The sequence below is a fragment of the Oncorhynchus mykiss genome, chromosome 28, assembly GCF_057628025.1.
Source record: "Oncorhynchus mykiss isolate SJ-2025 chromosome 28, ASM5762802v1, whole genome shotgun sequence".
NCBI lineage: Eukaryota > Metazoa > Chordata > Actinopteri > Salmoniformes > Salmonidae > Oncorhynchus > Oncorhynchus mykiss.
Window position 1 is genome coordinate 14,364,350 of NC_143049.1, and position 26,444 is coordinate 14,390,793.

Sequence of the window (26,444 nt, forward strand, 5' to 3'; positions counted from 1 at the left end):
AGCCTGGCTCTTTATCTTAATCCCCCTTACTAAGAGACTATTTGGACTATTGGGGGGCCCCATGAGCAGGAAGTGGAAGGGTAGAGGGGGCAACACCACTTAGCTGAAGGGCTGGCAGAGGAAGGACGCGTCAGAGCTCTGTCCTCTGTCAAGCTCTGGTACTCCTGAAACACAATAATAACTATGGTATTCACACAATACACATTAATACCAGTTGGAATACACTAAACATTAATACTAACGGACTACACAACGTACACCAACAGGCTATCCTCAGTGTCCCAAAACTGCTGCTCATTTGAAACACAGTACTAGGAGTGGATTGTCTTTATTGTCTAACTTCAATGGATCTGACTGAGTGAAGCTGGCTATTGATCCTACATCCATGACCTACTGTATATAGAATAATACTTTTAAATGCATTAATCCTAGATATTGAAACAGGAAATCATATATTGGCACATCACATACTCATCCATGTACAGTATATCACACATACGTTTAGGTAGGAAGTGCCATTAAGAAAATGGAGGGCTTGTGTAAGACAGCTGAGTTTGAAACGTTGCCTTGGGAGTGGCCCCATGGTTTTAAGAGCGGTCGCAACGTAAGCTTCTGCTTCAGATGATGCTAGCACATAGAGTACATACACACGTACATCACTTACACAAGTCAGCCAAAGAAGATGCAAAGAGAGAGACACATTTCAAACATTTTGTTATTTCCCTAATCCAGGAAAGGCTACATTGTTTTATTGGAGTGTTTGATGAATAGGTCAAAGGTCAGCCAAGCATCCAAGCACACAACAGCTAACTCTTTAGCTTTATGCTTTGTTTCACGTTCAGAAACGTAAAGAGAGAAAAAAAATACAATAGGAAAATGAAACAAAAAAAAAAGAAAAACAATATTTACATACTGCATTATAAATATGTCAAATGTACATCATTATACACAAAGTACCTCAAATGGTCAGATAATGTAGCTACATTGAGACCTAACCAAAGTACCTAAAAATATGCTTGAGAACAATGAAGAAAAAAACATTGAAAAGATATCAAAATAGGGTTTACAAGTCAAGGAAGACTGACTGTAAAAAAACAAAAATATTTTCAAATTGTTTGACTGGGAGCTTGTCTGGTCATAGAGAATTTTGGACCCGTATCTACGTCCTGGGTACGTCCAAAATAGTAACCTACTCCCTTTATAGTGGACTACTTTTGACCAGGTATCGCATTGAACTCTGGTTAAAAGTGGTGCACTATTTAGGGAATAGGGTGCCATATCAGAACAGCCCGTCTTTGGGGGCGGGGGGGGGGAACATTTTGCTTAGAATAATGGTTATAGTTATAGTCAGGCAACGTTAAGAGTAGTGGGGAAGGGAAATATTACAAGGGTGAATATGGTCCTATGGCATCAGGTAAGTATATACCTCAAACTCCTCTATAGGAAATAATCTACTACCATATATCAGACATACGTTGAAATGTACTTGAGAATTCATTGAAATACATTGGTGCCGTGGTGGTTTGTACACGTACTGTACACCTACTGTACACCAAAGGAAAAGGCCAACTCGTCCATGTAGTTATAACGTAAGGCTGTCTACAAGCTCTGTTGACCATCAGTCTAAATGTCATTTGGTTGAATCTGAAGGCCAATTCAGGACAACAGGGATGAAAGTGTATACTGTATTTTGACACTATTCCTGATTGACCACAACTTTATATCTTGTGGGTTTGAATAAACTACAAATACCGAGGGAACACAGCGGGAGGGCAAAGCTGGTTGAAATGTCCTCATTACAACCAGTTTATAATATGGTTGTAACCAGGTTGTACTGACGTAATTCCAACCAGTTTAGCCTGCTGGGAAATAACAAAACCATGTAGGTAATGTAACAGGGTTAATATGAAGAGCCTTTGCCCTGTAAACATAAACACTGCCATAGTCAATTTAAAGACCAGAAAACTGGGTTTTAATTTCAAACCTTAAAACGGCAGAAGAGCGAGGAAAATGAAATGTCTCTATATACTTTATGCCAATACCACTTGAATGTTCCTGTTGTGAAAGTCCCTCCTCCATCTTGTTTTGTCTCGTCTAAGTACTTATATATACACATATGATATTATCATGAAGAATTACCATAAAAACTGTCAAGTTATCTTGGCTTTTCTTTCCATCCCATCTTGACCCTTTTAGTCTCTATCTCCATGGTTTGACACTTGAATGTATCTGTTTTGGTCCCTTGAGTAAGGGTGAGCGGTTGGATGGTTCGTTAAAGTCACAATAGTTGTAGAGGAATTGAGAGGGAACGCTTCAAAACGACTCCAGTAGTCAACGTTAATCCACACCACTTCAGGATAAGTCTTATTGGAGGACGAGCTACTGTTAACCAGGGGTTGGAACCAACCAAAATTACTTTCCAATCGTTTTGTTCTGAACAGAACCACTATTTATTTTATTCCGTTCCACTGTTCCGACCAGCAAAATAAAGTACTGAACCAGTTAGAATCCCCAAAAAGTACTGTTTTCTATCATTCCTTTTTGGCCTGTGTAATGAACAGTTTTTTTTTACATTTAGTTCATTAAATTACTTCACCAATCAGTGCAGATAGTGCAGCTTGCTATGGAGCGGGCAAACTAGTTGTTTACATGCGTGATGAACAGACAAGTGTAGGGGGCGAGATGCGATTCCCCCGGGTGGGGAGAGTGAGAGGGTGGAGGAGGAGGCGTGGCTTGGTATGACATGCATTCTCCGAATTCAACCCGCCGAATTATAGCCTACCTACAGAGGAGCGGTTTCTATGCAAGCGCTGGGCCTTGGTGGTCGGTGAGTCCGGTCCACTCTGAGAGTTCCGAGGTGGCTTAATGCTGGACCAGAGCTAGTTAACAAGCTTGTTTGTGCAGACCGGCACCAGAATTAAAAACACGCCTTCCTTTTCGTAGTTAATAAATCCAATGTGAAACATGATAACTATAGTATCCTTAACTAGCATTGAAAAAAAGTGAATCCATTCTTCTCTAGCCAATAAAAAAAATCTCTCCCAATCTTCTGAATCACACTTGTAATGTCAGTACAGTAGCCTATGCTTCGGAGGGGGAGGGGTAGGTAGCCTAAACACGTACAGGCAAAGATTTCCAGCTTGCAGGCAGACACTGGAATACGTTTCTGAGTGACAGAGTGAGGGCTTTGCATAGGCTCTTGGTTACGTAAACGTTATTAACCGGTTCCCATGCTTTTAAAATAACAGGTCTGTTCTGGAACAGTATAGATCATTTCCTCACTTCTGTTTCACAAAAAAAATATTTTCCTGTTTTCAGTTCCAACCCCTGCTTGTTACAGTGGTCTGTACTTGCAAACACCTTTTTTGCTCCAAAACCCTTTTAGTCAAACAACTATAAATGCTAGCCTTTTCTCCCAATGGTGTCCTACACAGATTTACCCAGTCACTTCCTCTCTCTCTTTCACTCACACAGAAGCACACGCGCACACACCCACACACGCACCACATAGTTGTTCACAGCAACAAAAGACAATTATGAGTACCAATATACAGGGCCTTCGGCTACAAGAGGTGAACAGACATTCCATTATGCCTGCAGGGGCCAGGTTATGTGATCTGTGTCAAATAGTTATCAACACTCTTCAAATCCATCCAAAAATTACTCCAACAAAGATCTCTTAATGATACAATTTCCTTCCTTCAATCATTCCTCTGAATGATTTCTGATTGAAGAGGCATCTTTTTTTTTTTTTTTTACAAAAAACAATCGACACGATGCTCATAAAACAGACCCTCAATTTCCTTATAATCATGGATGATTTGCAAGCGGGACATGATCAGGGTGGAAGAACAAATGACTCACTTAACTATCTCCCAAAATTCTCCCATTGTGCAATCATCTCTGAAATGTCAAATTATGATTTAAACCTTTTGCCCGTAAGTAAAGTATTTCAATCATTTTTGACCTTCCACCTACCTAGACATGCGTTGCTTTCTACATTTATTTTATTTTTTACATGAATGGCATGTCAAGAGTTTGATGGCTTCATAGTACCAATACTAACTGGTTAATTTCGAACCTTCTGAATTCTGAAATTGGTGGGCTATGGAGGACTTGTTGTAAACCCTATTAAACCATCTATAGGAATAGTTTCTCTCCTGCAATGACTATGGATGATACCACTCAGCAAACGCTGTGCGTCCAACATGGAAGTTCCTTTGGAGTATCTAAAAGCAAAATGTTACCACGGCGTTTATCTTTCTCTATATAGGCATGGAAACATTATCGGAGGGAATTTGTCATTTCATCAAACGGCACAATATAAACACAGTTTGGCCCCAACAGAGGACAACACGAAAGGAAATGTTCAAGCATAGAAATGAACTGTTTTAGTAGAGAGGGGAGGGGTGAGCCATTCATTTGGTTGATGCTTAATAACAATAAAAAAAGTTTTAAACTGATCATGATCGTTACTGACAAGACAGTACCGCTGTGCCAATGATATGAGGAAAACAACAACCAAACAAATACAATATACAATGTCCACCAGGTAAAACCTGCCTCTCTCAACATCTTGGAATATCTCTATCCTCTCCGTTGCGGCCCAAAAAAGCCTCCACTGCCAGTCGCTCAGTTTAGGTTACACAGTATGAAGCGGGGGACCGGGAGAGTAGTACGGTTACTGGGTCGTCTATGGGGACACAGTGTGTTTATGTTCACGGGCCTTGGTGATCGGTGAGTCAAGTCTACTCCAGTCTGGTCTGGGATGATCCACTCCTGGTCCTACATTATACTGACACTGCGGTTGAGCTCACTGAGGGCATTGTTGTTGTTGACGTTAGGGTTGGGGTTAACATTGGGGTTTCTGCGGCTCATGTTGGGGGTGGTGAGGCTGCTGCTGCTGACCGGGTCGTTGGGGCAGCCGTGCTGGAGCAGGATGTCAGAACACTCCTGGCTTCCTGCCCGCCGGGCGCAGGACAGCGGCGTCTGGCCGCGCGCGTCCCGACTTTTCACGTCCACACCGTACTGAGGGAAAAGATGAGAGGTGTGAGGAGGAGAAGAAGTGGACTGGACAGAGAGAGGTGACATCGTGGTCTAGCTAGTTGAGCAGATTCACTCAAAAAACTCAATTTTACTCCACAGCCAGGAGTTTTTCCTGGTCGTGTCAACATGCTTAGGAAACACTCCTGACCCTGACCATAACATTTTCCCTATTCATCTAACTTTTTAACCATTTATCTTATTCATTATCATTCAATCTATATTCAACCAGGAAGATAATCAACCTTTAATCAAGGTTGAAAACCATCCCCTCTCAAACCACAACGTACTCACCCAGATGAGAAGCTGGGTGATGACCACGTTGGCCATGGCACAGGACAGATGCAGGGCGGTGCGTCCGTCCCCGTCTCCGTACGTCTCGTTGACCTCCTCCTTGGTGCCGTGGGCCAGGAGCAGCACCACCAGCCTCAGGTCGTCCTCCACCACGGCCCGGAGCAGCTGCTGCCCCAAGGGCACATCCGACTGGGGGAGACCCACCAGGAACAGCTTCTGCTCATACTTAGCCCGGATCCACCGCTCCCTCTCCTCCCTGGTGGTGAGGAAAGAGAGAAGAGATATGACATAGAGGGTTAAAAAGAGGGTCAGTGAGGTTACAGAGGACTGAAAAACAAGAAACAATGATACAATTGTGAAATGGGATTTTCTATTAAATAAATAGATCGTTTGTAATCTAAAGCCATGGTAATTATTCACAAGAGGACCTTTTTTGATCGGCGGGAGGGTAGGGATCCAAGGAAATTCTGGCAGGTTTTGGAGTAACTGTAGTCCGCAGTACTCATAGGGCCTAGACCACATGCTGCCACTTAAGATCGATCCTAACAGTCACGCCATTGTCTCAATCATGTATTTTCTCTAATAGGGAGCCTAGTGTAGCCTCTGAGTGTCAGGACACTGACGATGAAAGAGCTCAGTGGAGGGGCCAGATGCTGAAACTGTATCCCACCTGATAATCGTCTGCAGCAAGAGAGTTACAGTCTAGCCAGCTATCTAAAGGTTACACATTGTGAACAGCATGTCTGCTGTGGACAATACAGGACAGGAGGAAAGGGGGACATGTTTTTATCAGTGCTGTCAGCCATCAGTCGGAAAGGGATAACTGGAGGATCCCCCACAAAGGAGACTTCCTGCGCTTGGGCCCCGGCCTCCCCTGGGGTGCCCGGGATGGGAAGCCGATCGATGGGCCTGAATGGCAGACAGAGAGGCGGACCGGAGCTGGGGCTGGGTCTCCTTCAGTTATAGAGCCAGAGAATAGAGAGGAGCAGAGGAGGAGGGATCCATCTTCCTCCACTCTCTGCTAGTCAGACTTCTATCTCTACATCGCTCTACATCTTGAATCTCGACTCCCCAGTTCTCTTTTCTCCCACCCACACACAAACTGCAATACCATCCAAATAGCATTGGATTTAAAAAAAGAAAATCAATACAGTGAATGGCTGGGCATGCTCAGTGTGGCTCTGACCCCGCGACCCCGTCAAGCGGAGTGATAAGGGAAGTAGAAAGGGGCTGTTGTTTGGGCGTCTGGGTGAGTGACAGAGAAAAGGGGCTCACACTGATATGGTAAAACGACTCTGTCGCTGGTTGGAGTGACAAGGATCCCCCAGGACACTGACTGCCAACGGGTCTGTATGGACACTAACGTCACTTTACACTTCAAACTATCAGTAAGTAAGCCTAGCCTAATTGTCCCTAGAATTTCTAAGCAAACAGCTGGCAGGGCTTTCTCCTATAGAGCGCCATTTTAATGGAACGGTCTGCCTACCCATGTCAGAGACGCAAACTCGGTCTCAACCTTTAAGTCTCTACTGAAGACTCATCTCTTCAGTGGGTCATATGATTGAGTGTAGTCTGGCCCAGGAGTGGGAGGGTGAACGGAAAGGCTCTGGAGCAACGAACCGCCCTTGCTGTCTCTGCCTGGCCGGTTCCCCTCTTTCCACTGGGATTCTCTGCCTCTAACCCTATTACAGGGACTGAGTCACTGGCTTACTGGGGCTCTCTCATGCCGTCCCTGGAGGTGGTGCGTCACCTGAGTGGGTTGATTCACTGATGTGGTCATCCTGTCTGGGTTGCCCCCCCCCCCCCCCCCCCCCCCCCCCCCCCGTGGCGGAGGTCTTTGTGGGCTATACTCAGCCTTGTCTCAGGATGGTAAGTTGGTGGTTGAAGATATCCCTCTAGTGGTGTGGGGGCTGTGCTTTGGCAAAGTGGGTGGGGTTATATCCTTCCTGTTTGGCCCTGTCCGGGGGTGTCCTCGGATGGGGCCACAGTGTCTCCTGACCCCTCCTGTCTCAGCCTCCAGTATTTATGCTGCAGTAGTTTATGTGTCGGGGGGCTAGGGTCAGTTTGTTATATCTGGAGTACTTCTCCTGTCCTATTCGGTGTCCTGTGTGAATCTAAGTGTGCGTTCTCTAATTCTCTCCTTCTCTTTTTCTCTCTCTCGGAGGACCTGAGCCCTAGGACCATGCCCCAGGACTACCTGACATGATGACTCCTTGCTGTCCCCAGTCCACCTGGCCGTGCTGCTGCTCCAGTTTCAACTGTTCTGCCTTATTATTATTCAACCATGCTGGTCATTTATGAACATTTGAACATCTTGGCCATGTTCTGTTATAATCTCCACCCGGCACAGCCAGAAGAGGACTGGCCATCCCACATATGCTCTCTCTAATTCTCTCTTTCTTTCTCTCTCTCGGAGGACCTGAGCCCTAGGACCATGCCCCAGGAATACCTGACATGATGACTCCTTGCTGTCCCCAGTCCACCTGACTGTGCTGCTGCTCCAGTTTCAACTGTTCTGCCTTATTATTATTCGACCATGCTGGTCATTTATGAACATTTGAACATCTTGACCATGTTCTGTTATAATTTCCACCCGGCACAGCCAGAAGAGGACTGGCCACCCCACATAGCCTGGTTCCTCTCTAGGTTTCTTCCTAGGTTTTGGCCTTTCTAGGGAGTTTTTCCTAGCCACCGTGCTTCTACACCTACATTGCTTGCTGTTTGGGGTTTTAGGCTGGGTTTCTGTACAGCACTTTGAGATATCAGCTGATGTACGAAGGGCTATATAAATAAATTTGATTTTGATTTGATTAGAAAGCAGACAAAATTACAAATAATTACAAATAGCTCATGGCAATGTGTCATGTTAGAATGATGCCATCGTTCTGAAGACAATGCTCAGACTGACTCGTGGCTATGTCCCAATGTCTACACTAGCACACCATCAGAAATCCATGCCCAATATGTTGCTTTATTTGAAGGGGTATGCTAGTGTGGATATTGGACCAAAGTTTACAGTATACAGTGCATTCGGGCAGTATTCAGACCCCTTGAATTTTTACACATTTTGTTACGTTACAGCCTTATTCTAAAATGGATTCAATTGTTTTTATTATTATTATTATTATCAATCAACACACAATAACCCATAATGACAAAGCAAAAACAGTTTTGCTGATTCTTTTTGCAAATGTAAAAAAACAATGTGCAACTTAAATATCACATTTACAAAAGTATTGAGACACTTTACTCAGTACTTTGTTGAAGCACTTTTGGCAGCGATTACAGCCTGGAGTCTTCTTGGGTATGAAGCTACATGCTTGGCACACCTGTATTTGGGGAGTTTCTCCCATTCTTCTCTGCAGATCCTCTCAAGTTCTATCAGGTTGGATAGGAAGCATCGCTGCACAATTATTTTCAGGTCTCTCCAGTTCGATTGGGTTCAAGTCCGGGCCACTCAAGTACATTCCGAGACTTGTCCACTCCTGGAGCCGGTTTTCATCAAGGATCTCTCTTTACTTTGCGCCGTTCATCTTTCCCTCGATCCTGGCTAGTCTCCCAGTCCCTGAAAAACATTCTCACAGCATGATTCTGCCACCACCATGCTTCACCCTAGCGATGGTGCCAGGTTTCCCCCAGACGTGACGCTTGGCATTCAGGCCAAAGAGTTCAATCTTGGTTTCATCAGACCAGAGGATCTGGTTTCTCATGGTCAGAGTCCTTTAGGTGCCTTTTGGCAACTCCAAGCGGGCTGTCATGTGCCTTTTACTGAGGAGTGGCTTCCATCTGGCCACTCTACCATAAAGGCCTGATTGGTGGAGTGCTGCAGAGATGGTTGTCCTTCTGGAATTTTCTCCCATCTCCATAGAGGAGCTCTGGAGCTCTGTCAGTGACCAACGGGTTCTTGGTCACCTCCCTGACCAAGGCCCTTCTCTCTCGATTGCCCAGTTTGGCCAGACGGCCAGCTCTAGGAAGAGTCTTGGTGGTTCCTAACTTCTTCCATTTAAGAGCGATGGAGGCAACTGAGTTCTTGGGGACCTTAGGTTTTTGCTCTAACATGCTCTGTCAACTGTGGGATCTTATATAGACAGGTGTGTGCTTCTCCAAATCATGTCCAACCAATAGAATATTCCACAGGTTGACAAACATTTTTATATATGTTTTTTTGTGTATTTTCTTAAAACTGCATTGTTGGTTAAGGGCTTGTAAGTAAGCATTTCACTGTAAGGTCGACACCTGTTGAATTTGGGGCATGTGACAAATCAAATGTTATTTTATTTTAATCAAGTTGTTGAAACACCTCAAGGATGATCAATGGAAACAGGATGCACCTGAGCTCAATTTCAAGTCTCATAGCAAAGCGGTCTGAAAGCTTATCTAAATAAGATATTTCTCAATATCTTTAATACATTTGCAAAATTTTCTAAAAATCTGTTTTTGCTTTGTCATCATGGGGTATTGTGTGTAGATTGGTGAGTCGTTTTTTATTTATTTAATCCATTTGAGAATAAGGCTGTAACGTAACAAAATGTGGGAAAAGTCAAGGGGTCTGAATACTTCCGAATGCAATGTATAGTACAGTATGTCACCTGCCAGGCCCACTAGCTTTCAGCAGCACCAGCCTTAACTAAAGGGGTTAATTAGCCTACCTCTCCTCTCCACTGACAGACCTGGCCCACATCACAGCTGCCTTTGTCAGTGCCTGCACGGAATTTGATTAACTGCTAACCACCATTAATAGTTCATAAAGCTCAGCCTAGCAGATAAAGCAGTCACCCTGAACTCTTGCATTGTCCTTTACACATTAAAGGATGTCTAATTACACTGGGAGAAGGGAAATTGTTTTAATGTTTAGTGTGGAGTTCAGTAACACCACAAAGCCTGCATACATGCTTATAACCCGTTATAAAGCATTATACCTCAAGGTTAAGTTAAGTATTACTTATGCGATTCTTCAAATTAGCTCAATGGTACAGGCATACCTCTAAACTCGCCTTACGACTTCCTGAAAAGCATTAAAACAGTGGGGAAAAGGATCTCTCTCGTGGGTGAATAACTATTTTCTTAAGGATGGCGATTGGAGCGGCGATTGGAGCAGCCAGCAGTTTTATGGTGTAAGCCCTCCATCAAACTCCAGTCTGTCATTATGTGAGAACAAGGCCGGTAGCGGATCAATGGCAGACCAGAAACAGCGGATTGCTCTGGTTAGGAGGCTGACAGCCCCACCCCCCATGGTTTTCACTTTCAAACACAGGCACCAAGTCCTTTTAAAAACATTCCCCAGCCCTTCTCTGAAACCCGAGAATCAAGTACGTGTCGAACGTTAAACTATATGTGATCGATTTGGTAATAGTCAGATGTACTGCCTAATATGTTGTTTTGGTAGAATCTGGAATTTGTGATGAAGTCAAATCGGGCAGTTAGCCAAGGTTTGCCTCCGAGAGCTAACCCACTGAATGAATGGGATCCCAGATCTAGGGAAGAGAGCCCAGTGAATTGACATGAGCTAAATGAGGCAGAAAGTTAGCGCCGGGATGTGAAACAAAAAGGCTGAGAACCATTAAGAAGATGTCAAGGTCCAAGAAAGGAGCCCAAGGCCCATACTCACAAAGCAGTCTCAAAGTAGGAGGGCTGATCTGGGATCAGGTCCTCCCTGTTGAATCTTATTCAAAACGATCTAAAAGGCAAACTGATTATATATCCTATTTGAGAATACATGGCCTCGAAGCCACAAAAAGACCTCAATCCCAGTAGTAGGGGTCCAAATGTAACCACGCTGGTACTATAGAGTTCCGTTTAAAAAACTTTAAAAAAGGGAAGCGGCCAGAGGTGGTGACCCAGATTCCTCAGCTGCTACACCACTTGAAAGGTAGTCTGTGAGAGGAAGTGAAATGGTAATCCCGCCTCTGTCTTTTGTTTGAAATAGAACAACAATCCAAACATAGGCAGGGTTTAGGCAGTCAGGGGGAAAGCCGAGATCCTTGAAAAGGACACTTCCTCTCCGCAGGAGGAAGAAAAATAGAAATCGGCAAGATTTAGCATGTCAAAGCGGGAGGAGAAAAGAGGGGGAGAAGGAGAGGAGATAGAGAGTGAACTTCGTAAGCAGGGGATGATGTTCAGGAAACCAAGCCGATGGTTACCCTCGACACACGCGCACACCGTGAAACACATGCACTCACGCATGCACACACACACACACACTGCTTTCGCCACCCTTGCACACATACTTGCTAAAAAAAAATCCTCTGTTGCTTAGGGGACAGAGGGGTCTTGCAGAAGAGAAACTGAGAGCAAAGATCTCAATAATGTCTCTTTAAACGATAAAGCATTACTGCTTGGAGCAGCATGAACTTCCTCAGTAATTCAGTGTTATGTCTGTGCGCAATGACTATACTTTCTTTACCACCTTGTAGCTGACATTTGTTGCAAAAGTTTGCTAAAAAACAAAGCAGAGATTACAGTATCAGGACTAAAGTCGAAAGGCACAGAGGAAAGGCACTAATTCCAAATGTATATAAGAGCGGCATCAGTTGCAGAATAACTTGTGAAAATAAGTGCTTTTATAATTCTATACGAGTTCTGCACGTTTAGTTCCTGAGCTGAGCACAGGATTCTGACCTCCGCTTAATTAAGTGGCAAATGGCGGAATGATTCTCCTCAACCCAGTCCACGAAGTCAACAACACATGACTGCATCCACATAAAGAGGAACAAACAAGGATAATTAGTCAAGCTCCAAAGACAAAGACAAATAGGGATTTATTGAGGGAAAGAGAGGCTGAGACAGAGGGGGCGGGACCATGGTAGCATTGAGTAAAATAGTAGTGAATAGACAAAGACCAGAGAATGACCACTCCAGGCCTCCTTTAATAAAGGTGCCATTGATTGGTCCACACATTAAGGGAGGAATCAGGATGTCCATCCCAACATTACCACCACCAAACGCACACACATGCACACACACACACACCACCCCATCCTTCAAACACAGTCTGTTCCTCCTAAACAATCAGAGTAAGCCCCAGCCCCCTACCTCCCTCCCTCCTTGCCTCTCAACATTCACTGCGGACACATCAAATAGATTCACTGAGAGTGAAGGAGTGGTGGAGGGGGGGACTAGGCAATCTAAACACCCCTCGCAGTGGGAGGGGGGCGGCTTGTATAGGACAGATTCCCATGCAACAGCCGGCCATTTCACTTTCACATATTGAGAGAGAGAGGGAGAGAGAGAGAGAGAGAGAGAGCTGGGAGAAGGGGACAGAAAGAGAGAAAAACAAAAGGGAGAGAAAAAACACACAACAGAGCGAGAAAGCAGGGCCCCAGAGCTTCAAAGGTTGCTAGGGGCGAAAAATGAGAGAGCAACCCAGTAAATGAGACTCACTACAGTCAACAACAGGGGTACAGTTTAGACGTTATCCTTAACCAAGAATAACAACTACATAACACACATGATCTAGAATATAGCTTTCTAGGATAAACACTCCTTTACTCATCTACATACTGTAGAATGTTGGGCCAGAGATAGTGGTTCTATAGTATGGCTCTAGAATGAGACTGTTGTTTTGTTTGGTTGAGCAGTCTGGTTGAACGGTCTGGCCAGTTGTTCTATTGAGAGGCCAGTAGAGGAGCATCTGTGAGCCTTGGGCTAGCAGCAGACAGGGCAGGACGAGTTGAATATATTGTGACATTAATGAGGTTGTCACCGTCCCCATGATGGAGCGGCTGTGTTTTTGTGCCAGAGAAGACTAACACCCTTAAACGCTCTCGCTGTTAACCCCCTACTGCCCCTGTCCTCTCCAACACAACGCTGGGACAATGGCATGTACACCACACATGCACCCAGTCACTTACGACAAACACCACTTGCAGAATTAATTCATTTCACCCAGCTTGACACAAATGAGCCTTCCTTTAATCAGATGGATTTGAAATGAAATGAGTCATCAAATGTAGTTGCACTACATGACCAAACGTACAGTTGAAGTCAGAAGTTTACATACACCTTAGCCAAATACATTTATACCCAGTTTTTCACAATTCCTGACATTTAATCCTCGTAAAAATTCCCTGTCTTAGGTCAGTTAGGATCACCACTTTATTTTAAGAATGTGACATGTCAGAATAATAGTAGAGAGAATGATTTATTTCAGCTTTTATTTCTTTCATCACATTCCCAGTGGGTCAGAAGTTTACATGCACTCAATTAGTATTTGGTAGCATTGCCTTTAAACTGTTTAACTTGGGTCAAACGTTTCGGGTAGCCTTCCACAAGCTTCCCACAATAAGTTGGGTGAATTTTGGCCCATTCCTCCTGACAGAGCTGGTGTAACTAAGTCAGGTTTGTAGGCCTCCTTGTCCGCACACGCTTTTTCAGTTCTGCCCACAAATGTTCTATGGGATTGAGGTCAGAGCTTTGTGATGGCCACTCTAATACCTTGACTTAAGCCATTTTGCCACAACTTTGGAAAATATGCTTGGGGTCATTGTCCATTTGGAAGACCCATTTGCGACCAAGCTTTAACTTTCTGACTGATGTCTTGAGATGTTGCTTCAAAATATCCACGTAATTTTCCTTTCTCGTTGATGCCATCTATTTTGTGAAGTACACCAGTCCCTCCCGCAGCAAAGCACCACCACAACATGATGCTGCCACCCCTGTGCTTCACGGTTGGGATGGTTTTCTTCGGCTTGCAAGCCTCCCCCTTTTTCCTGCAACATAACGATGGTCACTATGGCCAAACAGTTCTATTTTTGTCTCATCAGACTAGAGGACATTTCTCCAAAAAGTACGATCTTTGTCCCCATGTGCAGTTGCAAACCATAGTCTGGATTTTTTATGGCGGTTTTGGAGCAGTGGCTTCTTCCTTGCTGAGTGGCCTTTCAGGTTATGTCAATATAGGACTCTTTTTACTGTGGATATAGATACTTTTGTACCTGTTTCCTCCAGCATCTTCACAATGTATTTCGCTGTTGTTCTGGGATTGATTTGAACTTTTCACACCAAAGTACGTTCATCTCTAGGAGGCAGAACGCGTCTCCTTCCTGAGCGGTGTGACGGCTGTGTGGTCCCATTTTGTTTATTCTTGCGTACTATTGTTTGTACAGATGAACGTCGGACCTTCAGGCATTTGGAAATTGCTCCCAAGGATGAACCAGAATTGTGGAGGTCTACCATTTATTTTCTGATCTTGGCTGATTTCTTTTGATTTTCTCATGATGTCAAGAAAAGAGTTTGAAGGTAGGCCTTGAAATCCATCCACAGGAACACCTCCAATTGACACAAATGAGGTCAATTAGCCTATCAGAAGCTTCTTAAACCATGACATAATTTTCTGGAATTTTCCAAGCTGTTTAAAGGCACAGTCAACTTAGTGTATGTAAACTTCTGACTCACTGGAATTGTGATACAATGAATTATAAGTGAAATAATCTGTCTGTAAACAATTGTTGGAAAAATAACTTGTGTCATGCAGAAAGTAGATGTACTAACCAACTTGCCAAAACTGTAGTTTGTTAACAAGAAAAGTGTGCAGTGGTTGAAAAACTAGTTTTAATCACTCCAACATAAGTGCATGTAAACTTCCGACTTCAACTGTATGTGGACACCTGATCGTCGACCATCTCATTCCAAAATCATGGGCATAAATATGGAGTTGGTCCCCCCTTATGCTGCTAGAACAGCCTCCACTCTTCTGGGAAGGCTTTCCACTAGATGTTGGACTTGCTAACTGCGGGGACTTGCTTCCATTCAGCCACAAGAGCATTAATGAGGTCGGACAATGATGTTTGGCAATTAGGCCTGGCTCACTGTCAGCGTTCCAATTCATCCCAAAGATGTTCGATGAGGTTGAGGTCAGGGCTCGGTGCAGGCCAGTCAAGTTCTTCTACACCGTTCTCGACAAACCATTTCTGTATGGACCTCGCTTTGAACACGGGGGCATTGTCATGTTGAAAGAGGAAAGGGCCTTCACCAAACTGTTGCCACAAAGTTGGAAGCACATAATCATCTTGAATGTAATTTTATGCTGTAGCGTTAAGACTTCACTGGAACTAAGTTCACTGGAACTAAGGAGCCTAACCTGAACCATAAAAAATTATTTATTATCCACCAAACTTTACAGTTGGTACTATGCATTTGGGCAGGTAGTGTTCTTCTGGCATCTGCCAAACCCAGATTTGTCCGTTGGACTGCCAGATGGTGAAGCATGTTTCATCACTCCAGAGAACGCATTTCCACTGCTCAAGATTCCAATGGCATATGGTATATGTTGCTTTAATTATACTCTATAATTTAAAATAGAAAATAAAACACTGACAGTAATTTGCTTCAGTTGGCCTTGCAGTAAACTGTGTACGTAACAAATAAAATTAGATTTGCTAGTTAATTTCCCCTATATACCTGGCTGGTGCTGAAACCCGTGGCATATTGGGTAATTAGTGACAAATCATCTCCAGGGCAGGCTGGGCTAATCAGTGACCTGTGGGTTTCATTTGGAGAGACTGCCACGGCACGGTGCTGAACTGGACGGGAGACCCCAGCTCCGCTCATTAATTAGTCTAAATGAATTACCCCACCTCCACCAGGGCTCCTGGCAAGGCCAGCTATTCTAAAGCCTCTTTGGAGAGTTGGATAGTTGCCGGTTGGCGCTCCTCGCACCCCTAACCTGTGAGTATCCGGAAAGGCTCAGCGCTCTTTGGTTTAGGGACTGGGGCTGTTCTACAGGAGAGAGGTTATAACTGGCTCATTATAGTTTGGATCCTTGAGCAGGCTAAACTACAGCCCTTTCTGCCATCCACACTGGGTTGGTGATTCTTATAACAGCTGAGAATTAGGGATGAGAATGAGGGAAGAATATGAGGGATGACAGTGGAGGGATGCAGTATCAATTCCATTCTCCCAGCCGTGTATCCGTCCAGGAAGGACGGAGTTAAAAAGAGGGAGCAGGTTGGGAGAGGTTAGTGGTGTGATTCATTTTTATTACCGTGCAGACCCTGCAGGCGGCATGCAGGAGCGGCAAATTATTTCTGAAACAAAGTGGAGGAGGAGGCGGGCTCTTTAACTCGCTCTCTCTCCACTCCTCTGGTCGTCAGAGCAGAGCTATTACCTGGCCGTGGCCGAGGGCGATGCGCGGCACAACAACCGACAGAGGGGTGACAGTGAGGTGGGCAGCACCGGTGAGGGATAGCCTTCCACATCCGTCTACGCTCCCAGACATCTTCCACCCCCAAATGAGACATGGGGGAGGAAGGAGAGGTTTGTGTGTGTGTGTGTGTGTGTGTGTGTGAGGTGGAGCCCCCCTCTTCCTTCCCCGTCAAAATAGTCAGTAGTGTTTTCCCTCACAAGTGTGTGTGTGCTGCTTTCTCTCACGAGCGTGTGTGCGTGTGCGCACATAATGTTTTCTCTTAGGAGTGTGAGTGTATAGTGTTTCCTCTCACGTGTGTGTGCCAGACAATTAGAGGTGGCGTGGAAAACACGCCGACTGGCAGACACTAATTAAAGGAACAACTCCCTTCCAATATGCTGACTGGAGAAAGATTTCATTTCTCTATGAGATTTATGGCCCAGGAGAAATATATGTCATCATGATCTATTGATGTATACACACGTCTTTTATGGCACACCAATATCAACATCTTTCTTATTCAGACTTCATTAAATTGTTGGGTGATACATGTAAAACTCTCTCTGAAAGCTGTTGACGGCACTGGAGAAGTCTGATCAAAAATACAAAATGCATTTTGGTTCTTTAAAGATACAAACCACTGCAAAATCCCACCACGACATTAGCCTACACCATGAGTACCGATATCTACATAAATCTGACTACAAAGCAAATCGGTGCAGACCTCTTTCACATAAGAATTCCTAAAAAGCTAAGCTAATCTTGTGGATGAACACCTTTTAAGTTAACATTTAAAAAATGCGAGCCGGCAGAACTAGTGTCGCAGGAGACATTCAATCAGATGTGAGGCTCATCTTCAGGTAGTTACTGAGTCGTTTAGATTAGGTGTCACTAATGTTTAGGAGGAGGTGGGGTGGGAAGGCTACACCAGCTGCCTGGGTGCCATCACAAAGCTGCTACATGTCACCACAGTGACACAATTAACATCAGAACCACTTCGAGCCCAGGGGAGGAGCTAGTGTGGAGACAATAGAGATCTGTATATTTCATCTTAACGTTTCATCTGTATGGATGAGACAACAAAGTAATGGTGGGGATCAGAAGCAAGATAATATATTAATTCCCCTTTTTGTCTCCTAAATTTATACAATAGATGCTTTGAGGTGATATAGAGGCAGGGCCAAGATAATGGTATCTCCTTTCTTCATCAGATTTCTGATTAAAAAAAAATATTCCTCTTTCGTAAAGCAAAATATATATCCTGATTTCAATAATCATCGATCGATGATTACCGATGAGATAATGGCAACAACCTCTTTCCTCTACGATAATAATGGGATTATTATCGTTATTTGTTTGACAGACTAAACAAAGATGCATGTGCTCACACAGAATGAGATGTGATTTTCGTGACAATGAAAAACATTCCTACCCAGGGCGATATAGGAACAGTGACAGAGGTGAGACAGAGGAATCAGTATCAATAATCTTTCATCAAGTCCAGGGTGGCGGAATACTGGAGCCCACAAACCATTCAATAAGTAATCGTGGGCCATCACTCAACTCAAAGCTGCCCTGAGTTGGGTAGAATGGATCGAAGAGGATACGACATCTTTCTATGGACACAGATAACACACGCACGCACTCACGCGCACACACACACACACACACACACACACACACATACACAAACACACACGACGAGTCTATATTACTGCTTGGTATGGCAACAGCACCGCCCTCGGTCGCATGGCACTGCAGAGGGTGGTGCGGATAGCCCAGTACATCTCTTGGGCTGAGTTCCCTGCCATCCAGGAACTCTATATCAGGCGGTGTGAAAGGAAGGCCCGTAAAATAGTTAAAGACTCCAGCCACCCAAGCCATAGACTGTTCTCTGTGCATCTGCACAGAAAGCGGTACTGGTGCATCAAGTCTGGCACCAACAGGCTCCTGAATAGCTTCTATCCTCAAACCATAAGACTGCTAAATAGCTAACTAAAGGGTTAATTGGACAATTTGAGTCAACCCTTGTATTTACTTTTTTCCTTTTGCACTGTCTCTATGCACACTCACAGGACTGTACACACGCACACTGACACTCCAACACACACACACTCACTTAATTTGATCTCTCTAAGTCCTAGACCTCAGCTGAATCTGGTAATGAATGGTGTGGCTGTAGAATGGTGTGGCTGTAATGAATGGTGTGGCTGCCCTTATTGCATGGAACTTCCTTCCATCTCATATTGCTTAAATAAACAGCAACCCTGGTTTAAAAAAACAGATAAAGCAACACCTCGCGGCACAACGCCTCTCCCCCATTTGACCTAGATAGTTTGTGTGTATGCATTGATATGTCGGCTACGTGTGCCTTTTTAACCTCTCTAGGCTAGGGGGCGGTATTTTCAGGTCCGGATGAAAAGCGTGCCCAAAGTAAACTGCCTGCTACTCAGGCCCAGAAACTAGGATATGTATATTATTAGTATATGTGGATAGAAAACACTCTGACGTTTCTAAAACTGTTTGAATGATGTCTGTGAGTATAACGGAACTTATTTGGCAGGCAAAACCCCGAGGACAAACCATCCAGGAAATTGTTTTTTTGAGGTCACTCTCTTTTCAATGGATTTTCTATGGGGATCTAGATTTCTAAGGCACTTGCTTACAGTTCCTATCGCTTCCACTGGATGTCAACAGTCTTTAGAAATTGGTTGGTGTTTTTCCTTTATTTAATGAAGAAGTAGGGCAGTTCAGAACGAGGGTCGAGTGAAGTGTACTGTTTGTTAGAGGCGCGTGACCTGAAAGCTCGCTCCACTTTGTTTTTATCCGCTATTGAATGTAGTTTATCCCGTCTTAAATTTTATTGATTATTTACGTTAAAAAATACCAAAAGTTCTATTATGAAAGTTGTTTGAAATGTTTGGACAAAGATTACACGTAATTTATTTGATATTTTGTAGTCATGTTGCGCGAGTTGGAACTAGTGTTTTTCTGGATCAAATGCGCCAAATAAATGGATATATAACGACGGAATTAATCAAACAAAAGCACCATTTGTGATGTTTATGGGACATATTGGAGTGCCAACAGAAGAAGCTCGTCAAAGGTAAGGCATGAATTATATCGTTATTTCTGAGTTTCGTGTCGCACCTGGCAGGTTGAATTATGATTGTCTGTGTTTGTTTGATGGGGTGCTGTCCTCAGATAATAGCATGGTTTGCTTTCGCCGTAAAGCCTTCTGATCTGACACATTGGCTGGATTAACAACAAGTATAGCTTTAATTTGGTGTATTGCATGTGTGATTTCATGAAAGTTTAATATTTATAGTAATTTAATTTGAATTTGGTGCTCTGCCATTTCACCGGATGTTGTCAAATCGATCCCGTTAACGGGATTTGATCCCTAAGAAGAAAATGTATGTAGTTCTGTCCTTGAGCTGTTCTTGTCTAATGATGTTCTGTATGTCATTCTGTATTATGTTGTATTATGTATTATGTATTATATTATGTATTTGTGTGGACCCCAGGAAGAGTAGCTGCTGCTTTTGCAACAGCTAAATGGGGATCCTAATAAAATAGAACAACAAAAAATACCTAGTGACCTTACAATATACAATATCTTACAATATACAAAATCTACCTATATCACTCCAGTATTCCTGCACATTGTAAATATGTTATTGGAACTGACCCTGTATATAGCTTACTTACTTCTCGTGTTCTTATTTCTATTTCTCGTGTGTTTCTATTCTACATTATGTTATTTTTAGAACTAAATTAATATTGATTACTACATTTTTGGGTTTAGAGCTTGCAGGAAAGACATTTCACTGTACTTGTGCACGTGACATTAAAACAAACTTGAAACATATGTCCTCTTGATACGCAATTCCAAGCAACAATAGCTGTCATCACCTTTATTACAAGAGCATTTGAAGGTACATTTACAAGTTAGTTTACATTTCTATATATTCAAGTTTTATTGTCACATGCACAAGTTCAGTGACATAACTTAACTTGCATGCTCTACCCAACAGTGCAGTAATTAATATTAAAATAGTATTAACTAATAAAAACATGTATTTCATTATATATATATTGTGTATACTGTGTGTGTGTGTGTGTGTGTGTGTGTGTGTATGTATGTATGTATGTATGTATGTATGTATGTATGTATATATATATATACAGTGCCTTGCGAAAGTATTCGGCCCCCTTGAACTTTGCAACCTTTTGCCACATTTCAGGCTTCAAACATAAAGATATAAAACTGTATTTTTTTGTGAAGAATCAACAACAAGTGGGACACAATCATGAAGTGGAACGACATTTATTGGATATTTCAAACTTTTTTAACAAATCAAAAACGGAAAAATTGGGCGTGCAAAATTATTCAGCCCCTTTACTTTCAGTGCAGCAAACTCTCTCCAGAAGTTCAGTGAGGATCTCTGAATGATCCAATGTTGACCTAAATGACTAATGATGATAAATACAATCCACCTGTGTGTAATAAAGTCTCCGTATAAATGCACCTGCACTGTGATAGTCTCAGAGGTCCGTTAAAAGCGCAGAGAGCATCATGAAGAACAAGGAACACACCAGGCAGGTCCGAGATACTGTTGTGAAGAAGTTTAAAGCCGGATTTGGATACAAAAAGATTTCCCAAGCTTTAAACATCCCAAGGAGCACTGTGCAAGCGATAATATTGAAATGGAAGGAGTATCAGACCACTGCAAATCTACCAAGACCTGGCCGTCCCTCTAAACTTTCAGCTCATACAAGGAGAAGACTGATCAGAGATGCAGCCAAGAGGCCCATGATCACTCTGGATGAACTGCAGAGATCTACAGCTGAGGTGGGAGACTCTGTCCATAGGACAACAATCAGTCGTATATTGCACAAATCTGGCCTTCATGGAAGAGTGGCAAGAAGAAAGCCATTTCTTAAAGATATCCATAAAAAGTGTTGTTTAAAGTTTGCCACAAGCCACCTGGGAGACACACCAAACATGTGGAAGAAGGTGCGCTGGTCAGATGAAACCAAAATTGAACTTTTTGGCAACAATGCAAAACCTTATGTTTGGCGTAAAAGCAACACAGCTGAACACACCATCCCCACTGTCAAACATGGTGGTGGCAGCATCATGGTTTGGGCCTGCTTTTCTTCAGCAGGGACAGGGAAGATGGTTAAAATTGATGGGAAGATGGATGGAGCCAAATACAGGACCATTCTGGAAGAAAACCTGATGGAGTCTGCAAAAGACCTGAGACTGGGACGGAGATTTGTCTTCCAACAAGACAATGATCCAAAACATAAAGCAAAATCTACAATGGAATGGTTCAAAAATAAACATATCCAGGTGTTAGAATGGCCAAGTCAAAGTCCAGACCTGAATCCAATCGAGAATCTGTGGAAAGAACTGAAAACTGCTGTTCACAAATGCTCTCCATCCAACCTCACTGAGCTCGAGCTGTTTTGCAAGGAGGAATGGGAAAAAATGTCAGATGTGCAAAACTGATAGAGACATACCCCAAGTGACTTACAGCTGTAATCGCAGCAAAAGGTGGCGCTACAAAGTATTAACTTAAGGGGGCTGAATAATTTTGCACGCCCAATTTTTCAGTTTTTGATTTGTTAAAAAAGTTTGAAATATCCAATAAATGTCGTTCCACTTCATGATTGTGTCCCACTTGTTGTTGATTCTTCACAAAAAAATACAGTTTTATATCTTTATGTTTGAAGCCTGAAATGTGACAAAAGGTCGCAAAGTTCAAGGGGGCCGAATACTTTCGCAAGGCACTGTATATATATATATATATATATAAAGAAAGAAATATAAAGAAAGAAAACACAATAAATAAGATAGGAAGCTATATACAGGATCAGTGCAAATACCAAATGTACAATGTGCAGGGTAACAATATTACTTTACTGACTTTTACAATGCAACTATATTGACTTTCAGTCTATCTATCCACACTTGTCTTACTGACAAATGTTCATTTCAAATGACTATACCATTTTAGTAACTGCAGTACAAACATTTTTAACAATGAGACCAGCAAATCAAAAACCAAGCCGTTGATCACTTAAGTAGTATATCTTTACATATTGTCTTAATTTAGGTCACCAACAGTACAGGCACTACAGACCTGTCTTCTACAGTGGGACAGAGAGTGTGATGGGGGGGCCTCTGTGTGATAGATATGTGACAGGGCCCTTCTGGGGCCAGGGGCCTGGCCCCTGGGGCGGGCTTAAACACCATAATGGGCTCCTTAATTACCTGCTCATCCACACACAGGGTCATTAGTCAGAGAGACGCGCTGGGCCTTAACTGTCACCCAGAGACAAACAACCCTCACTGGGGAGCGGGAAGAGGGGACCAGACCTGGGTGCCCCAGCAGAGAGGAGAAGGAGGGGTGGGAACCAGGGTCTGCTCTAGGGGAAACCAGCTCAATATGTGGGGATTTCCAAACAGTTTGTTTCAAAATCCCTCCAACAAAGCTGGAAAACGGCAGATGGCAAACAAACACACACTAACAGAGAGATGTGGGTTACTGACCTGGTGCTGTCAGCGCCCACCTTGGTGTACCCCTCCAGGGCCCCCTCCCAGACACTGTTGGCCATAGCGTTGCCTATAGCCATCATCACCATGCTGAGTCCCACGGGCCAGTCATCCAGGTCCAGGGAGCGGACCCTTGACAGGTGGGTCCCCAGGTTCCTGTGGATCCCTGAACACTCGATACAGATCAGAGCCCCCAGGTTAAGACTGGCCCAGTCCGGGTCTGGGAGAGGAGGAGGAGCGGAACAAAATTAGCCCTATGTTAGTTACTAATAAGCAAGGGTGATATCTGGCCCATAGCAATCTGGAGACATCATGTTATATACAATACCTGGCACGTAAAGTATTAGGAATCATTGACATATAGCTTGAATGTTGAGAAAGTACTGTACTCACTGGCTGCATCACAGTCCACACAGATGCTGTTCCCTCTCACGTTCCTTATGGACTGAATGGACGCTGCATCACTTTGGCTGCCTAACCGGGACTTTGGGGGAGCAGAGAGAAGTTGTAAACAGGTAAGCAAGAGGGACTCCATGTGTGAGGCATCATTGTTTTGCAGTGAGAGAATGGAGGAGACAGGATTTCAACTGGCTACACAGCACAAAACAGAAGGGGAGAGAAGACTAGAGGCTTTGAAGGCCGAGTGATCATTGAGAGAGAACAAGGGTAAAGAGAGGGGAAGAGAAGAAAGAGAGGAGGAGGAGAGAGAGCGAGAGAGAAAGAGAAGAGAAAGTGGGCATTATATGAAATTGAGTCGGTGTTGCGTTGCGTTTCCTCCCCTGTGTTCTGACACAGGCCGTGTTCCCATCTCTGATGTCTGTCAGCTCTAATAAGAGCTCCCCCACGCTGCACTGCACCTGTCTGACACACAGCCCAACACATGGCAGCTCAGAGAAAGGAAGATTGGGAGGGGGAGAGAGAGAGGGGAGGGGATAGAGAGAAGGGCAAGAGAGAAGGGTGTGGGGAGAGGGGGGAGAGGGAGAGGGAGAATTTTGCATTCACACATCCTTTTGTGGGTGTGGGTGTACTATTTTTAGATTTCAGTGCAGCATTTGATTTAGTGGATCATGAAATAATTTTGATACAATTAATGCATTATGGTTTTAAGGAGGTAGCATTGAATTGGGTACAGTCATATCTAACTGACAAGAAACAGTCCACCTATATCAATGGTTAATTTTCTTCCCCTCGTATTAAACTGTGGAATACCGCAGGGCAGCTGCCTTGGGACATTTCTTTATTTAATATATACAAACGATCTTCCCTATGCTTTAGCTGAAACTCAAGGTACTATATTTGCAGATGATACTACAATTTATGCAGCAAGACAATCGGTTAAACAGGTACAGCAAGCTTTACAAGGAGATTTGGAGAATATCAGGGAGTGGGTTTGCCAAAACAAACTTGTTTTAAACATCAAGAAAACCAAAGTTATGTTGGTCTGTTCAACTAGGAAAAGGCCAAAACAGCATGGGATACAATTAATTATGGGAGTACAAATTGAAGAAGTGGCAGAAACCAAACTATTGGGAGTGCAGCTAGACAACTGCTTATCATGGTCGTTTCAAATAACCAATCTATGTAACAAAATAAAATATTAAAACAGCATGCATAATCAAAAGGATAGCTAAATATTTAACAGGAAAAATTATTCAGCAAATAACACAAGCATTAATTGAGAGTCAGGTGAACTACTGTTCTGTGGTCTGGGGAAATGCATCATTAAGTGAAGTTTGGAGGCTGCAGAATGCACAGAACAGAGCAGCAAGGATTGTTTTAAGGTGGAGATATGGTTCTTCTGTTGCAGTCATGCGCAGTGTTCTTGGTTGGTCATCAATCAACAGAATAATTGAAAAAAACATGCTTATTTGATTTCATAATATACATCATTTAAAACGGCCAAGTTCTATTCGCAACAGTATTCAGTTGGTAAGAGACAGACATTCCGTAAATACTAGGAATAGATTGTCCACCATCTATGCGTTGTCCAGACAGAAAAGAGAAATAGGCAAAATAACATTTCGATTTAGAGCAATAAAGAAATTGAATAAATTAACTGAGCAATCTAGAAACCTTTCAATATATAAATGTAAACATTATTTTAAAACAATTTAAATATAATACATAGAAATGTTGTGGGACTATAGTAGATGAAGAATCAATATTTTTTTAGATTAAGTATTTATTGGGTCATTATGTTAGTATATTATGTATGTTTGTAATAGTGTGTTATATGTGAAAATGTGTTCGTATTATAAATTGTATTTTAATGTTTAAGGACTCTTGGAAGATTAGTCCAAATGGGGACTAAAATAGATCCAAATCAAATCCAATCAAATCCTGATTAGCAACCAGAGATTTTCATAGACAAGTCACGTGGTTAGGAAAAATTCCTGACCCTGAACTAATCATGACTCGACAGACCCACAGTTTCCTCACTGTCTCTCATGCCCACCTTATTCTTCATGCTCTCACAAGACTGCAGGCTGGCAAAGATCTGGCTCTCGATAGCTGTGACCCACAGCTCCCTCTCCTCAAACGTAGACGCCTCGAAATGCCACATCTGGCCCGTCAGAGACACGATAATGAACTCAAACGACTCCTCCGACTCTGGAAAACATAAACCCACATTAGGAAAGTGTTCAGACCCCTTCACTTTTTCCCACATTGTTACGTTACAAACTTATTAAAAATGGATTAAATAAAAAATGTACTCATCAATCTACACACAATACCCCAACATTGCTATGAAACTTGAAATTTAGCTTAGGTGCATCCAGGTTCCATTGATCATCCTTGAGATGTTTCTACAACTTGATTGGAGTCCACCTGTGGTAAATTCAATTGATTGGACATGATTTGGAAATGCACACACCTGTCTATATAAGGTCCCACAGTTGACAGCGCATGTCAGAGCAAAAACCAAGGCATGAGGTCGAAGGAATTGTCTGAAGAATATGTTTGGAACCACCAAGACTCTTCCTGACACAAACTGAGCAATCGAGAGAGAAGGGCCTTGGTCAAGGAGGTGACCAAGAACCCGATGGTCACTCTGACAGAGCTCCAGAGGCGAAGGCGAAGTCCTCCCAGATTGCAGTTCCTAGGCTTCCACTAGATGTCAACAGTCTTTAGAAAGAGTTTCAGGCTGGTTTTTGGAAAAATGAGCCAGAAAATGTAGTTTTTCTAGGTGGCTCCCATTTTGGCTGTAGTGTTTCCAAGCGTGTGAATGAGAGCGCGTTCTTTGGTATTTTCCTCCAGTAAAGACAATAACGATTCTCCGTCTTAAATTGTATCGTTTATTTACATATTAGGGTACCTAAGGTTTGATTCTAAACGTTATTTGACTTGTTTGGAAAGGTTTATTAGTAACGTTTGGGATTCATTTTGTATGCATTTTGATGGAGGGAAACTGGGTGGATT

At 43.2% G+C, this 26,444-nt stretch overlaps 1 protein-coding gene across 3 annotated transcripts in view; it reads right to left on the minus strand.

The window, feature by feature from the left end:
• Nucleotides 1–710: 710 nt before the first annotated feature.
• Nucleotides 711–26,444, minus strand: part of LOC110508590 (arf-GAP with GTPase, ANK repeat and PH domain-containing protein 3) — a 221,412-nt gene continuing 195,678 nt past the window's right edge. For all 3 annotated transcript variants that reach the window (XM_021589215.3, XM_036966890.2, XM_021589214.3), the window contains exons 14-18: nucleotides 25,480–25,634; nucleotides 23,418–23,508; nucleotides 23,022–23,244; nucleotides 5,338–5,593; nucleotides 711–5,028 (exon numbers count right to left, since the gene is read on the minus strand). In XM_021589215.3, the coding sequence (XP_021444890.1) occupies nucleotides 4,786–5,028; nucleotides 5,338–5,593; nucleotides 23,022–23,244; nucleotides 23,418–23,508; nucleotides 25,480–25,634 (968 nt within the window). In that variant the 3' untranslated portion in view covers nucleotides 711–4,785. The remainder of the gene's footprint in view (nucleotides 5,029–5,337; nucleotides 5,594–23,021; nucleotides 23,245–23,417; nucleotides 23,509–25,479; nucleotides 25,635–26,444) is intronic.